We start from the raw sequence: 14887 nt of genomic DNA on the forward strand, positions 1-14887 counted from the left end.
AATAAAGATTTAGTACACATGAGCAATTCTGTAAAGCAGAAATAACAGCAAAAATGAAGTCTTTTCATTGGGAAAGGTTAAATCTCAGTATTTACTACCTTGTTTCCTGCCCCCTTTGGTTTTTCAAGACAGAGTTTCTCTTTGTAGCCCTGGCTGTCCTGGAACTCACTCTGTAGACCAGGCTGGCCTCGAACTCAGAAATCCGCCTGCCTCTGCCTCCCAAGTGCTGGGATTATAGGTGTGTGCCACCAATGCCTGGCTTTTGTTTTGTTTTGTTTTGTTTTTTTAAAGATTTATTTATTGTTATATGTAAGTACACTGTAGCTGTCTTCAGACATACCAGAAGAGGACGTCAGATCTCATTATGGACAAATGGATGTGGTTGCTGGAATTTGAACTCAGGACCTTCGGAGCAATCAGTGCTCTTAATCGCTGAGCCAGCTCTTCAGCCCCTTACCTTTTTTTTAAGGTCATTATTTTCCTGGCATGCAACACAAATACTAGCCTATAGAAGTCAAGTTTATTCTTTAGTGTACAAGTAAGTATGCTTTGAATGTCCTGAATGAGTTTTGTATACAATGAATACTTTTGGAAATGGTTTACCATACAGATGCCTAGACTAGTGTACCAGGAATCCATCACACTTGCCGAGTGTTGCCTGGTGCACCATGTCTCCAGAAAGACAAATGCTTTTATTTTCTTCTCTTGACCCTTTGGCTTGCTGTGTCGTCCCATAAACAACACCCAGGGCGGTGCTGTGTTTTGTACGATGATGATGATTGTGCAATGCCAGCATCCCAGCTACTTCCAGCTGACTATAAGTCTAGGTTCTGAACTTTTGCACAGTGTTGGAGCCAGGAGGATGAGCAGCGTGCAGGGCTGGTCCTCGACTTTGGCTAATTCAAGAGCCTCTGAACACAAGGGCCTAGGCCATCATCTTCTTGAGAACTGATTATGGGAAGCCTCTGCATCAGCTGACAGATGCTGTGGTGTGTCTTGCAGATGTAGACGTTGTGAATCCGGATGAAAAGTCCATCATGACTTACGTGGCACAGTTCCTGAAGTATTCGAAGGATGCGCCCGGCCCTGGAGGCACAGCACAGGTATGTCTTCTTCCTGGCTGCCCACTCTGTTTCTTTTGGTTGTACACTAATGGTGTGATGTAAAAAGAAAAGAAAAGAAAACAAAACAAAAAAACCCCTGAAATTTAAGTTGCACACACAACTTAAATGTGCAATTCATGACTGGCAGTGGTGGCACATGCCTTTAATCCCAGTACTCACGAGGCAGAGGCAGGTGGATCTCTGAGTTCAAGGCCAGCCTGGTCTACAGAGCAAGTTCCAGGACAGCCAGAGAAACCCTGTCTTGAAAAAACAAACAAGACCTGGAGAGATGGCTCAGAGGTAAAGAGCTCTGACTGCTTTCCCAGAGGTCCTGAGTTCAATTCCTAGCAACCAAATGATGGCTCATAAATATCTATAATGAGATATGGTGCCCTCTTCTGGCCTGCTAGCATAATGCAGGTAGAACGCTGTATACATAGTAAATAAGAAAATCTTGAAAAAAGAAAAAACAAACATGCAATTCATCCAAGTATGTAAAACACATATGGAATCATGATTTCAGTATCTGCAACGTTCCATTATCCACGTTTTCTAGGCTTATTCCAGGAAAGTAATATTTTTTGTTTGTTTGTTTGTTTTGTTTTTCTTTTTTCTTTCTTTCTTTCTTTTTTTTTAATCTTGAGACAGGGTTTCTCTGTGTAGCCCTGGCTGTCCTGGAACTCACTCTGTAGACCAGGCTGGCCTCGAACTCAGAAATTCGCCTGCCTCTGACCTCTGTCTCTGCCTCCCAAGTGCTGGGATTAAAGGTGTGCACCATCACACCCAGCTGAAAAGTAATAGTTTAATTTCTTTCACTATAATTTGTTTTGTCTGATTTTTTTTTAAGCTAAAGTGATGGTTTGTCAAGCTCTGCTGAGTTATTTAAACAGCTTCTAGATAGGGATTGCATTAGTTCTGTGCTAGGGTGGCAAATAGCATGGATAGCAACGTTAAAGAGAAACGTTTATTTTAGCTCCCAGTTTAAGAGGTTGGGCCATAGCCAGCCAGCCTTGGTCATCATTATGGACAGTATTTGACAGAGCAAGGGAAATACAGATGAGAATGAGACTAGAGTTCGGTGGTCCCCTTTTTGGATATGCTCTCTGTGACGTAAAGCTTTGCACTAAGTCCAGCCTCTTAGTTGCTTCCCATTGTGTGCTGCTGGTGCCCTCGTTAGTGTTCAAGCTATGACGTTATCAATCAAGAGCCAAACTATAGTGGGCATTGCACAGGATGAGTTATGAATGAAGCTGCCTTTTGAATAGTTTTAAGATTTTTGGTTTGGGGGAACAGGGTCTCTCTAGGTAGCCCTGGATACCCTGGAACTCCTTTCTAGACCAGGCTGCCTCTTTGAGTGCTGCAGTTAAAGGTGTGTGCTACCACACTTGCCTGTTTTCTTTATTGACGTGGGTATTTTGTCTGCACATCTGTCTGCGCACCACATTCATGCAGTGCCCATGATGGCCAGAAGAGGGCATTGGATTGCCTAGCACTGGAGGTAACAGACCACAGTTCATAGCCATGTGGGTGCTGGGAACTAAAGCCAGCTGTTCCAGAAGAGCCTGCAGTTCTATTAACCACGGGCCATCTCTCCAGCCCTTTTAAACAATTTAGAGACAATAAAATTTTGATCTATTGTGACTTGTATTTGTTTTAGTGAAATATTCATATACTACAAAATGAAGCTATTTAAAGTGTTCAGTCGTTTTTAGGTATTTACATGATCATGTAGCCATTGCCCTCCAGTTTAACATACTTGGCCATGCCTCCAACTGGCGGATTTTGTCCCCTTTTGCTCATAGCTTGGTCAGTATGGGAATGTCTGAATGGAATTGTGTGCTCCACATACAGGGAGGCATTGTCTGCTGCTTTTGGCCTTTGCTTGTGGAGATTTCCTGGAACTGCTGCTAAATGGCTTTTGATTACTCAGTTTACAGCCACTGAAAAGAAACTTACTTAGGTCCATGAAGATGAGTGTGGTGAATGTAGCAAAATCCTAGTAAAATCCACATTATTTGAAAAGTTCTTTTAAGTGGCTTTCTCAAGCCTCTTTAGGTACCCTTTGTGTGATGAGCTAGGCTGCCTCTCCAGAGGTTATGGCAGAGGCCGTCAGCAACATTGTTGCTGATTCTGGAAGTGACTCTCTGGGAGACACTAGGTTTAGACGTGTGCTCCCCCCTCCCCCTTCTGACTTGCTGAGGGGCTCCTCCTTCCTAATTAATATTTATATAAAATTACACAGTCAACTGCCTATGAAATTGGGAACAAAAATATTAAGCCACCTTTTTGTTTACTAGAATAAGAAGGCAAGTGAATGGTAAACTGTAACCTCCGGATTTACCCTCCAGCAGAAAAGTCTGCATTCAGTTGGGAGCAAGCCCACTGAAACTATCAGGGGAAAGGGCACCCTTCACTTCTATAGGACTGCACATCCTGAAACTGTGCTAGTGGGTTTGTTATTGTTGTTTGTTTGTTTGTTTTGTTTGTTTGTTTTTAATCTTAAGGTATTCACAATATTTTTTAGTGTGAATGTTTTTTGGCAGTGAACCTGCTATAAAGTGATTTAGGGGATTGTCAAGAGGATAACATGAGAGAGTAAAAATGCTTGGCGTTTGCTGAGCAAGCCTTTGACTTTAGTTCAACCCCTGCAACCTCTGTGAAAGGTGGAAGGTGAGCGCTGACTCAAGGGCTTGCCATGTGTGTGTGTCCACCTCATCATCTGTGATGATTAATAACATTAAAAATGGCTGGGCGGTGATGGCACACGCCTTTAATCCCAGCACTTGGGAGGCAGAGGCAGGTGGATTTCTGAGTTCGAGGCCAGCCTGGTCTACAGAGTGAGTTCCAGGATAGCCAAGGCTAAACAGAGAAACCCTGTCTCCAAAAAACCAAAAAGACCAAAAAAAAAAAAAAACAAACAAACAAACACATTAAAAATATTTAAATGATCTATGATGATGTTTCTTAAAAAAAGCCTAAAGGGGGCTGGTGAGATGGCTCATCTGGTAAGCGCACTGACTGCTCATCCAAAGGTTCTGAGTTCAAATCCCAGCAACCACATGGTGGCTCACAACCACCCATAATGAGATCTGACGCCCTTTTCTGGTGCATCTGAAGGCAGCTACAGTGTACTTACTTATACTAATAATAAATAAATCTTTAAAAAAAAAAGCCTAAAGAACATTGGAAACAAATAGGCTATATGTCTATTTATTTATCTACTCTCTTTCTCTCTCTCTCTCTCTCTCTCTCTCTCTCTCTTTCCCTATATCTATCTATCTACTATCTATCTATCTATCTATCTATCTATCTATCTATCTATCTATCTGAAGATCTGTTTAATCTTTTTCCTCTGTGTAACCCTGGCTGTCCTAGAACTTGCTAGCCTTGGACCCATCAAGCAGATTGTCAGACAGAGAGCCATGTGCCTCTGCCCTATAAGTGCTAGGATTAAAGATGTTCTGTTATTTACTTTTATGTGTCTGCATGTTTGCCTGGGTGTATGTGTGACACAGGTATGCCTATAAAGTGTGTGAATGGAGCCGGGCTGAAGAGATGGCTCAGTGGTTAAGAGCACTGACTGCCAAAGGAGAGCGTCAGATCCCCTGGAAGTGGAGTTACAGACAGTTCTGAACTGCCATGTGGATGCTGGGAATTGAACCCAGGTTCTCTGAAAGAACAGTGATTGCTTTTAGCCTGTGTGCCACCTCTCAGTCCCCATTTTAAAAAACTATATATATTCTTTTGAGAAATCCTTTTGTTGCATTATGATTTTGAGGTGTGAGTGTTCATCTATTTTAAATGTAAGGTGTTACAGGAACCAACAGAATTTCTCTTGGGCATGGTGAGTCATCGGGGTAAACTAACAATCTATTGCTCTTTTAAGCTGTTAATTTTATTGCTCATAGAAATCACTCGTAGTTCAAATGTGTGTGTGCATGCATGCATGTTTACATGTGTGAATTACAGGCCAAGGTGAGGGATGCTATGGCCTGGCTCACTCTTCAAGAGAAGAGATTACAGAAGATGCTGAAGGATTCAGCAAGTGAGACCTACTGTAACAAGTATCATGTGAGTAAGACTTTAGACACTCGCTCGTACTGCTTTGGGGAAGAGTGGGAAAGTATACATTTAGAAAAGTACCATCTTTGGGTTTCTATTGCTGTGAAGAGACACTATGACCACAACAACTCTTATAAAGGAAAGCATTTAAGTTGGGCTGGATTATAGTTCTGAGGTTAAGCCTATTATCATGGCAGGAAGCATGGCAACATGCAGGCCGGCATGGTGCTGGAGAGATAGCTGAAAGTTTTACATCCAGGCCGCAGGAAGGAGGACTGACACTCACTTCCTCCAACAAGGCCACACCTCCTAACAGTGCCATGCTGGGGTCCACTTCCATTCCCACTACCACAAATACACTTCAGAAAACTCTAAGAGGTTATTTAATAGTAAACAACCCCAGACTTGGGACTGAATTCTAGGGCAGGGCCTCTGAAGCCTTCATGGATGCTTTTGTTAAATCCAGGTTTAGAGTCAGGAGCTCTGGCCAGGGCCTAAGATCTCATGTTGCTAAAATGGTTCTTGTTACTGCTGGTCCACAGAGTAGTTTGACCTGCAGAGCTCTATAGCAAGGGATGCCAGTCGATAGCCCCTGGCCCTGGACTCCTCCTTTTGCAAAGAAAATAGTATCAGAATAGTCCTGTGCTTACTGAAGTACTCTTCGTAGTTATTTCCATGCTATACCTGGGCCTGAGCTGTTGGGAAAGAGACCAAATGGACCAGGAGGCCTAAGATTTATCATCTTGCCCCCCCTGTAATGTTCTTCAGTCCTCATTTTTGAGTAGACCATTCCCTCATCATGAATACTGAATGGAAGGGAAAAAGAACAGGTTATCAATTGCACTTCTCAGAATTATAGTACAGGGCTTCATCCAGGTGTGCTGTGTGGAGTAGTGATGTTATCCCTGAACACTGACCATTTGCTATGGAGCACCCTTGCTGACAAGTCTTTTACAGGCTAACGCATCTTGCTGAACTTGGTGGTGGTGAGTTTCACACAAGAAGGCACTGAGGTTTAGAGGGCCTAAATGACTTCTCTGAATGTATATAGCATCTCAAGTGTAGAGTGTAGCTTGAAGGCTCTGGTCTTCTCACATTCTGTTGGGTTTCCAGGACATGTTAGTTATTGACTGTACAATCCTTGAGGGAGCAAAGGAAGGTTTCTTAGAACCCATTGTCTATGTAATTTTGTGCTTCCCACCAGTTTTCAGTCCTGAATAAGGATGACGTTGTCATATGCTTAGGCGGCTCTTAGCACTTTCTGTGCCTCCATAGCCCTGAGGGAGCTGGATGAGTCAGCTTTTCCGAATCCAACATTGAATGGATCATGTGACTTGTGGACCATGCCATCCTGCTCGGCTCGAAGTCTGTAGGAGAAGAAGGGACCAAAAATTCTCTTCTTCCTTTGATCAGAACAGCATAGGATCTATAGGATCTATGCGCTTCTTCCCCCAGGCACACGTTTGAGATAGAGGGGATGCTCACTGTTCTGTGGACATACCTTGTTCCCACTATGTCTTTGATTTAGAAATGTATCATAGATTCATGTTTTTTCAATAAAGTTTTATGAAGTTATTAGTTATCAGAGATAAAGTAAATTATTTGCTATTTATTTATGTATTTATCCATTTATTTATCTATTTATTTATTTTCAAAGCTAGGAAATACTAATTTCTTCACCCTGCCCTTGAATTCTTGAGTTCAAATAATCTTTGTCTCAGCCTCTCACATATCTGGGACTATAAAGGTTTCTACCACTATGCCCAGCTTCTATTAAGTATAATTAGAACTATTATTAATATGATTGTATAGTGTGTTAACACCAAGTTGTAACTCTAAAATACTAATAGTGCATACAAGTGCAAACCAAGAAAAGCTTTGTTCTGAAATTCTGAGTGTGGGCAGAAGGGGATTTTTAGTTGACAGAATGCACTGGGAAGAGTTGGATTATCTCTGCTAGTCATAAGCCACTTTGAAAATCATCGTGTAGCTCAGATGTATATGCCATACACTTGTGAAGCTGAGACAGGAGGACTGCTATAAGTCTGAGGCCAGCATTGGGTACATAGTGAATTCCATACCAATTTGAGGTACAGAGTGAGGCCCACAAAAGTAAAACCAGCCGCCATCATTTATACAGGAAATGGCAGGGCGGTAGTTGTCTTGTCTGCCCTGGGTTGGGCGTATTTTCACACGTGGCATTTGTGATCTGATGTCTAGAGACAAGTGGCTTTGCCACTCCCTTGCAGGAGAAATCCCATAACTGACACCCGTGGGTCATTTTGTTTGTTACTCACTTTATCAGATTGAAGCAACCAGGTCAGAGTGAGGAATACGGGATTCAGAGATTTTAACCTTTACCTAAGCCAGAGTTTAACATGACCATTAGCTATAGACCTTTAGTTAGCAGATTACATTTTATAAATGGAATGAAGTGTTTCAAGGTTATTATGAAATGCTCTTCTAACTGCAGAGTCTGCTATCATTTATGGAGTCACTGAATGAAGAAAAGGAATCCTTTGTGGATGTCCTGTCACTGAAAGGGAGGACGAGAGAGCTGAATGAAGACGAGTTACAGCTGAGACAAGGCTGGACCAACCTCATGCACCAGGTGACTGTGTTACACCACTTAGAACTCTTCTGGGGGCGGCTTTGTTAGGAAAAGTCTTGACTCTTCATCAGGAATTTTCTAGGAGACAGGATAGACGCTTCACCAAAGCACAGGATCATGCTTTGTCCTGCTCCTCCCATGTTACTTATATAGGAGCTTAATTTTAAGGGAAATGTATAGCATTCTGCTTAAGTACAAGATTATCCGAAGCTACACTGGCCATCAATTCTTGGTTTACCATAGTGGATGAGGTAATATTTCCTGGTGGAGGTGATTGATGTTTGGGGGAACTGTAGCCTCTTCCTGCTCGTCATTTGTTAGGATCAACATATGCTTGGAAGACAGTTTGGAAACACATGTAGGATGGTTGTGTTTGTGAGTGTCATATACGTTTATGGTTTTCGTCTTCTTGAGAATATTAAGATTTGGTTTATGGTCCAGCATATGGCGTAACACGAAAACCACACACCTTTGGAAAGCTTGTATTCTTCAGCAATTTTGTATGATGTTAATATCAGTTAAGACAAGGTGGCTGATACTCATGTCCAGTCTCTCTATGTCTTGACTGGCTTTTGTCTAGTTCTATAACTGCTGAAAGGGACGTTTAAAGATCTTTGGAAAGCCCTCTTCAATTTTGCCAAGTTCTGCTTTGTGCATTTAGAAATAAGTATGTAATAGATTCATGTGAGTTATATCTTTCTGGTGAACTGACACTTTCTGAAATATCTCACTAAGTATGCTGCTAATATTTGGTGAATGTTTCACTTGGTGTCTGCTTCATTTGATATGAATGTCCTGTTTTGACCCTGTTATTCCGATGCTATTTAAATTAGACATTCCCCCCTCATTTATTTCAATCCATTTGAGTCTTTATAGTTTATCTACTAAAGACAACACATGGATTTTTCTTTTCTTATTTATTCTGACAAATTCTGACCTTTTAATGGGAGTGTTTAATACATTATACTTAATATAATTCTTTCTATCATTTAATTTACAAATATCATTTTCCTCTTTGATTTGTGTGCTTCCTCTGTTTTCGAATCTTCATTTTATTAAAAAATTCTGTTTTAACATGTCTGTCAGTTTTGGACTAATTTTGTTTATTAAGTGTTTAGTCATTGCTCTAGGGGTTATAATGTACATTCTGAACTATTTATAGTTTAAATTTTAAGCTGTACAATTTCTTATTATACAACTTCTTTTTTACCATGTAACATCTATTTTTCAAAAGTTCCTTTTAAAAATATTTGAGTTTTTTGGTTTTTTTTAAAGACTTATTTATTTACTATTATATGTAAGCACACTGTAGCTGTCTTCAGACACACCAGAAGAGGGTATCAGATCTCATTACGGATGGTTGTGAGCTACCATGTGGTTGCTGGGATTTGAACTCAGGACCTTTGGAGGAGCAGTCAGTGCCCTTAACCGCTGAGCCATCTCTCCAGCCCAAAATATTTGTTTTATTATCATTCCTTAAGTGCCTGTTTGTTTTCTAACAAGAGACAGACCATGTGTAGATCCAGATGGAAGAGAAAATTGTAATCACAATGTATTGTATAAAAAGCCCATTCTTAAGTTAAAAGAAAAAAATATGTATTCCCTTGTGAATTATGTGTACACCTACGTGTCTCAATGTGGGTATGTGCACACAAGTGTAGGTTCTGCAGAGCAAAGTTGCTTAGGTATGTGACATGGGTGCTGGGAACCAAACTTGGCTCCTCTGCCAGAGCAGTACATACTCTCAACTGCTGAGTTACCTCTCCAGCCTCCCCCACCTGCTGAGTCACCTCTCCAGCCTCCCTCCACCCCCCAGCAACCCTGGAGTCTAGTAGTTCACCCCCTCCCCCTCCTGTTCATTATGCTGTGCTTGTTTTTCTTAAGGAGTTTTTTTAACGTTTACTTTTCTTTGTAATTGTGTATGTGTGTATGTGTGTGTCTGTGTCTGTGTTGGGGGTAGATATGTGCATGTGTGTGCAGGTGGTGCCCATGGAGTTATGGGTGGCTGTGAGTGATTCCACGTGCATGCTGGGAGCTGATCTTTGCTCCTCTGCAGGAGGAGCAAGGCGCCTTAACCGCTGACTCATCTCTCCAGCCTTCATTTTAAAGTATTTAAGGGAAAACTCCACCCTCTCATGGTTACCTAGATATTTACCATTATTTGCTGGACACGGTAGCCACACCTTTAGTCCCAGAACTTGGCAGAGGCAGGTGAATCTCTGTGAGTTAGTTCAAGGCCAGCCTTGTCCAAAGCAAGTTGCAAGGCAGCCAAAGTTCTCTGAGGAGACCCTGTCACGAAAAAACAGGAGGGGGAAAAAAGGATTTCTTAATCACCCCACAACTCCTTACCTGATAACACAACACAGTGACAGACTGGTTTAATTTTCCTTGATCTCTAAGCTGTTTATTTTGCCTTTATTTTGAAAAATTAATTTTATTAATACTTAACTTATATGTCTTATGATTTACCCATTTAAATGAATAATGAAATGGTTGTATGTCTGTCTGTGAATGTGTTATGTGTTGCAAAGTGTACGTGTTTGTAGCATGTGCACATGAGTGGGCATGAGCCTGTTTGGAGGCCAAAGAGTCTTTTTCTATTGTTTTCTGCTTTCTCGCTTCAGTCTCTCTCTGAGCTAGAAGCTTGCCTTTTTGGCTCGTTTGGCTAGCAAGATAGTGAGCTTTTGGGATTTTCAGATGCTCTCTTCCAATGCTGGAGGTGCAGGCATATGCCATCATACCCTTTTGTGGGCATGCCGGGGGTTTGAATTTAGATCCCCATGCTGTAGCTCAGGTCCTTTTGCCCACGGACCCCGCCTCTCCTCAGCCCCGCTAATGTTTTCAATGAAAAATTTTATTTTTTTATGTTTATGTGTGTGTCTGTCCGTGTCTGTGTAGCTCTGTGTATGTCTGTGTCCATGTGTTTATGCATGTGAGAGCAGTTCTCACAGAGACTAGAAGATGTCAGATTGCCTGGAGCCTGAGTTGCAGACAGTAGTGAGCCATCCTGTGTAAATGGTCCTGGGAATCTAACTTGAGTCCTTTGTAAGAGCAGTATGCCACCTCTCAAGCCCCCCATTAAATGATTTTTAAATGGAAGTATTGAGTTCATTATAGAATTCATTCATGTTAATACATTTACAGAGAGACTCTATGGCTCACTGTTTTCCATCTAGGCGTCGCACATCTCTGCTTGCCGATCAGGAGTGACAGCCTGTTTTTGCAATGTCTTTCCAAATCATTTACTTTATGTATTAGATAGGTGTGCATGGCTTCCCGGAGCCACTCCCAGAGATCTCATCTGAGAAACTAGTGCAACTCAAGGAATCTCACCATCAGAGAATAATGCCCAGTGCATTCTGGGAACCTGTTGTAAAATGACTGGAGCTGTGTGCAGCAACTGGTCCATAATAATATGAAAATCAGTGAACCTGTTGTCTGTATGGTTCAAACTGTACCAGGCCACAGAGACCTGGCTTGATTTTTGTTTTGTTTTGTTTTGTTTTGTTTTTGTTTTTGTTTTTGAGACAGGGTTTCTCTGTGTAGCTCTGGCTGTCCTGGAACTCACTCTGTAGACCAGGCTGGCCTCGAACTCAGAAATCCACCTGCCTCTGCCTCCCAAGTACTGGGATTAAAGGCATGTGCCACCACTGCCCGGTTTGATTATTTTTCATTTTTCTTTCAGAATATGATTTGGAAAAATTACCTAAAATAATGAGAAAAACCACAAAAAGAATTATTTCATAAGATTAAAAGCCCCCAAACTAATAATATATTAGAAATCTTATTTTTTTTTTCTCGGTGCAGTGAAATGAGACACGTTAATTTTAAACTCACTAGGCATCTCAAGCTAATGCCATCTATACAGTTTCTGGTTCCATAGTTTATGGATATAGGTATATTTTACTTATTTATTAATTTTAAAGTTAACATACAAAGTAATGGATTTCATTGTGGCATTTTCATATATATGCAGGTAAGTTAGTAAGTTCTTTCTTCTTAAGCCTGCTGCAGACAGTAGCAACATTACCTGATGTTGACCTGGTAAGACCTTTCATATGTTCTCAGCCAAATTAAAAATAATCCTTTCAGGAAGGAAGTGTGGAAGGAGTGTGTGTGTGTGTGTGTGTGTGTGTGTGTGTGTGTGTGTGCAGATGTGCATGCATGTGAAGTGTGGTTGTCCTAAGGAAGATTTCTGTTCATTTAGAAATCCTGACTAAAACCAGCCAAAGGCCACATGCCCATGCGGTGTTTCAGACAGTTCTTTCTGTGACTTGTCCCTTTTTGGAGGAGAACTTTAAATAGTTCCAATTTCCTCCATGCAACTTACTTGAGATTCTCCCAACCCCATATTTCGCCCCCCTTGTGTCTGTTCCAACAGCTTTAAAACTAATTATATTCCTCCTCTGCAAGTAGTAAAATAATATTTAGAACTAAGAAGTTTGCCAATTGATAAAATTCCTTTAAGAAGTGTCAGCCTTAGCTTTCTGAGGCACACAAAGTAAACATGCGTCGGTGAAGCTGGCTGGGTGCTGACCCGCTGCCTTATTTCAGGTTGCTGCGTGGAAATCCCAGCTGGATGACGCCTTGCCTTCACCGCTCAAAGAGACGGAAGCGTGGCTGAAGGACGTAGAGGGTCTTGTGGAAGAAGGGGTGCCGACCTCCCAGAACTACTCTGAAGCCAGGACTCAGATCCAAGGGAAAATGTCTTTATTCAAGGTGGGAAAAGAAACTCATGGAAAAATTAACACTTTCCTAGGGTCTGTCCTTGAGGAAGACTGTATTCTAGGAAGAGAATCAAACATGGTGGTAGCTGAGGGTGGTGTAGCATTTGTCCCGTGGGATCCAGAGACGTTCATGGTGGCACCAGTTGTAATCCCAGCACCTGGGAGGTAGAGGCAGGAGATCTGGAGTTCAGGGTCCTCCTTGGCTTTATAGTAAATCTGACGCCACCTGGGCCACCTGAGACTCTGTGACACAAACAACCCCCAATTAAATGGAGATGTTTTCACATTCACCACTGTTGAGCTGGTCAAGATAGAAGTCAAGAAAGGTGGATTCCAGTCGGCTCTAAAGCAGCAGTGACATCCGAGTAAGAAACAGCCCATGGGGCTGGAGAGATGGCTCAGTGGTTAAGAGCACTGTCTGCTCTTCCAGAGGTCCTGAGTTCAAATCCCAGCAACCACATGGTGGCTCACAACCATCTGTAAGGAGATCTGATGCCCTCTTCTGGTGTGTCTGAAGACAGCTATAGTGTACTTACATATAATAATAATAATATAAAAAATCTTTAAGAAACAGCCCAAAAGATGCCAAGGAGAGAAGAGTGAGGGTGACTGAGTTCTCATTGCAAATGAGTGGGCAAACTTGGTTTGCGAGAGTTCGAGCAGTTATGGAGGCGTGGAGAGACTTGGGGAAACAAAGGATTTTACGAACAACTTTGCCAGAGACATTGCCTGCTGCCGTTTGGGAAAATGTCCCACCCAAAAATATTTACGCTGAAATAATGGGTATGAAAATCTTAGGTAAAAAGGAACAGATGAGAACCAGTCATGGTGGCTCGTGCCTACGAGCATAGCACTCTGAAGGCTGAGACAGGAGCATTACCACAAGTTTAGGGCTAGTCTAGGGTGCATAGTGAGTTCCAGGCCAGCAGAGACTATAATATATGACTCTACCTCAATCAACTGATTGATCCATGAGGCTTTTTGACATTTATTTGAAGGCAGATATAACATAGGCATAATGAACATTCCTTCCATTGCAGTATTTAGAGATAAATCGGATTTTCATGTTTCTAAATGTCTTTCAGAGTCTAATGGGCAGCTTTGACTATCATTTGAATGTTCCTTTGGCCTTTGAAACCAGAGCCGAGAAGAGCCTGCCAGCTGTGCCTCCTGCTAAACTGGAGGAGATGACAAGACGGTTTGTGACAGTGCCAGTCCACATGATTAGCAATAGTGTTACTTGCACACCACAAATATAGAGACTTTGAGATAATGTCTAACATATTTGTCTCTGCATCTTGATAACCACACCTTCACTGTTTTGAAATAGCAGCATAAATGCTCACATTCTATGTTACTGAACAATAGATTCCAATGATAGGGCTTTGTCCTTCTGAGCGTACTCCTTTTTCACGTTTGTAAACATGGGCTCCTCACAAGGATACCAGATCAAGACATGAGGTATATAAGTGCACTTTATAGGGTAAAAATAGGGATGGAGAGATGCTTATCAGTTAGGAACCCTGACTATGAAAATCATGAGAACCAGAGTTTAGATTCCAGCACCCATGTAACTACCTGAAGTCCCATAGATACCTTCAGCTCAGAGGAATCTAAGGCTTTTTTCTGGCCTCTGTGTGCATAAGCATCTACAGTCACATACTCATTTGCACAATCATGAAGACACATAGCCGTAAATAAATAAAATAAGTCTTTTTAAAAAACCTGTAAAATATTATCAACATAAGGGCTGGAGAGATGTCTCAGTGAGTAAGAACACTTACTATTCTTGCAGAGGACCCAAACTCATTTCCCCAGTAACTATGCTGAGTGGTGCACAACCGTTTATTACACCAGGGGATCCAACACCACCCTCTTCTGGCCTCTTTAGATATCAGCATCCACACAAACAGACAGATAGACACATACAGACAGACGCGCACACACACACACACACACCATATACACACCAATAAATAATAACATAAAATCTTAAAAAAATTCATTATTAGTGTACAAGTCATTTAACTGAATGTTGTCCACACTGTCTTCTGTTTTTTTCTCTACTCATAAGTAGCTTATGGCAATAAGGAGACAATGGTAGCTTTAATAATGAAACTGTCTTCATATGTAAGCTTTAAAAAATTGTAGCTGCATTAAATTATACAGAAGTTTTTAAAGCCTAAGATATTTTGCTCCTTAGGGTAGTTCTTAACAGAATTTCTCAATAAGAGAATAATTTCTTCAGAAAATGTTCTGTTATATTTTTACCTTAGAAATGTTGCTTTATATCTTGCCAGAGTGTTTGTTTTACATTAATTTTAAAAGGAGATGAGAGGGATGGAAGAGGGACACACACACACACACACACACACACACACACA

The 14887-nt window shown here is 41.4% G+C and overlaps 1 protein-coding gene across 4 annotated transcripts in view; it reads left to right on the top strand.

Annotated features, from left to right (window-relative positions):
• Syne2 (spectrin repeat containing nuclear envelope protein 2) overlaps positions 1-14887 on the top strand; it is a 396202-nt gene that overhangs the window by 158314 nt on the left and 223001 nt on the right. For all 4 annotated transcript variants that reach the window (XM_031355750.1, XM_031355751.1, XM_031355749.1 and 1 more), the window contains 5 exons: positions 1003-1103; positions 5073-5174; positions 7639-7776; positions 12331-12495; positions 13589-13701. In XM_031355750.1, coding sequence (XP_031211610.1) covers positions 1003-1103; positions 5073-5174; positions 7639-7776; positions 12331-12495; positions 13589-13701 — 619 coding nt within the window. The remainder of the gene's footprint in view (positions 1-1002; positions 1104-5072; positions 5175-7638; positions 7777-12330; positions 12496-13588; positions 13702-14887) is intronic.

This window comes from Mastomys coucha, unplaced genomic scaffold (genome assembly GCF_008632895.1).
Source record: "Mastomys coucha isolate ucsf_1 unplaced genomic scaffold, UCSF_Mcou_1 pScaffold6, whole genome shotgun sequence".
NCBI classification, from domain to species: Eukaryota; Metazoa; Chordata; class Mammalia; order Rodentia; family Muridae; genus Mastomys; species Mastomys coucha.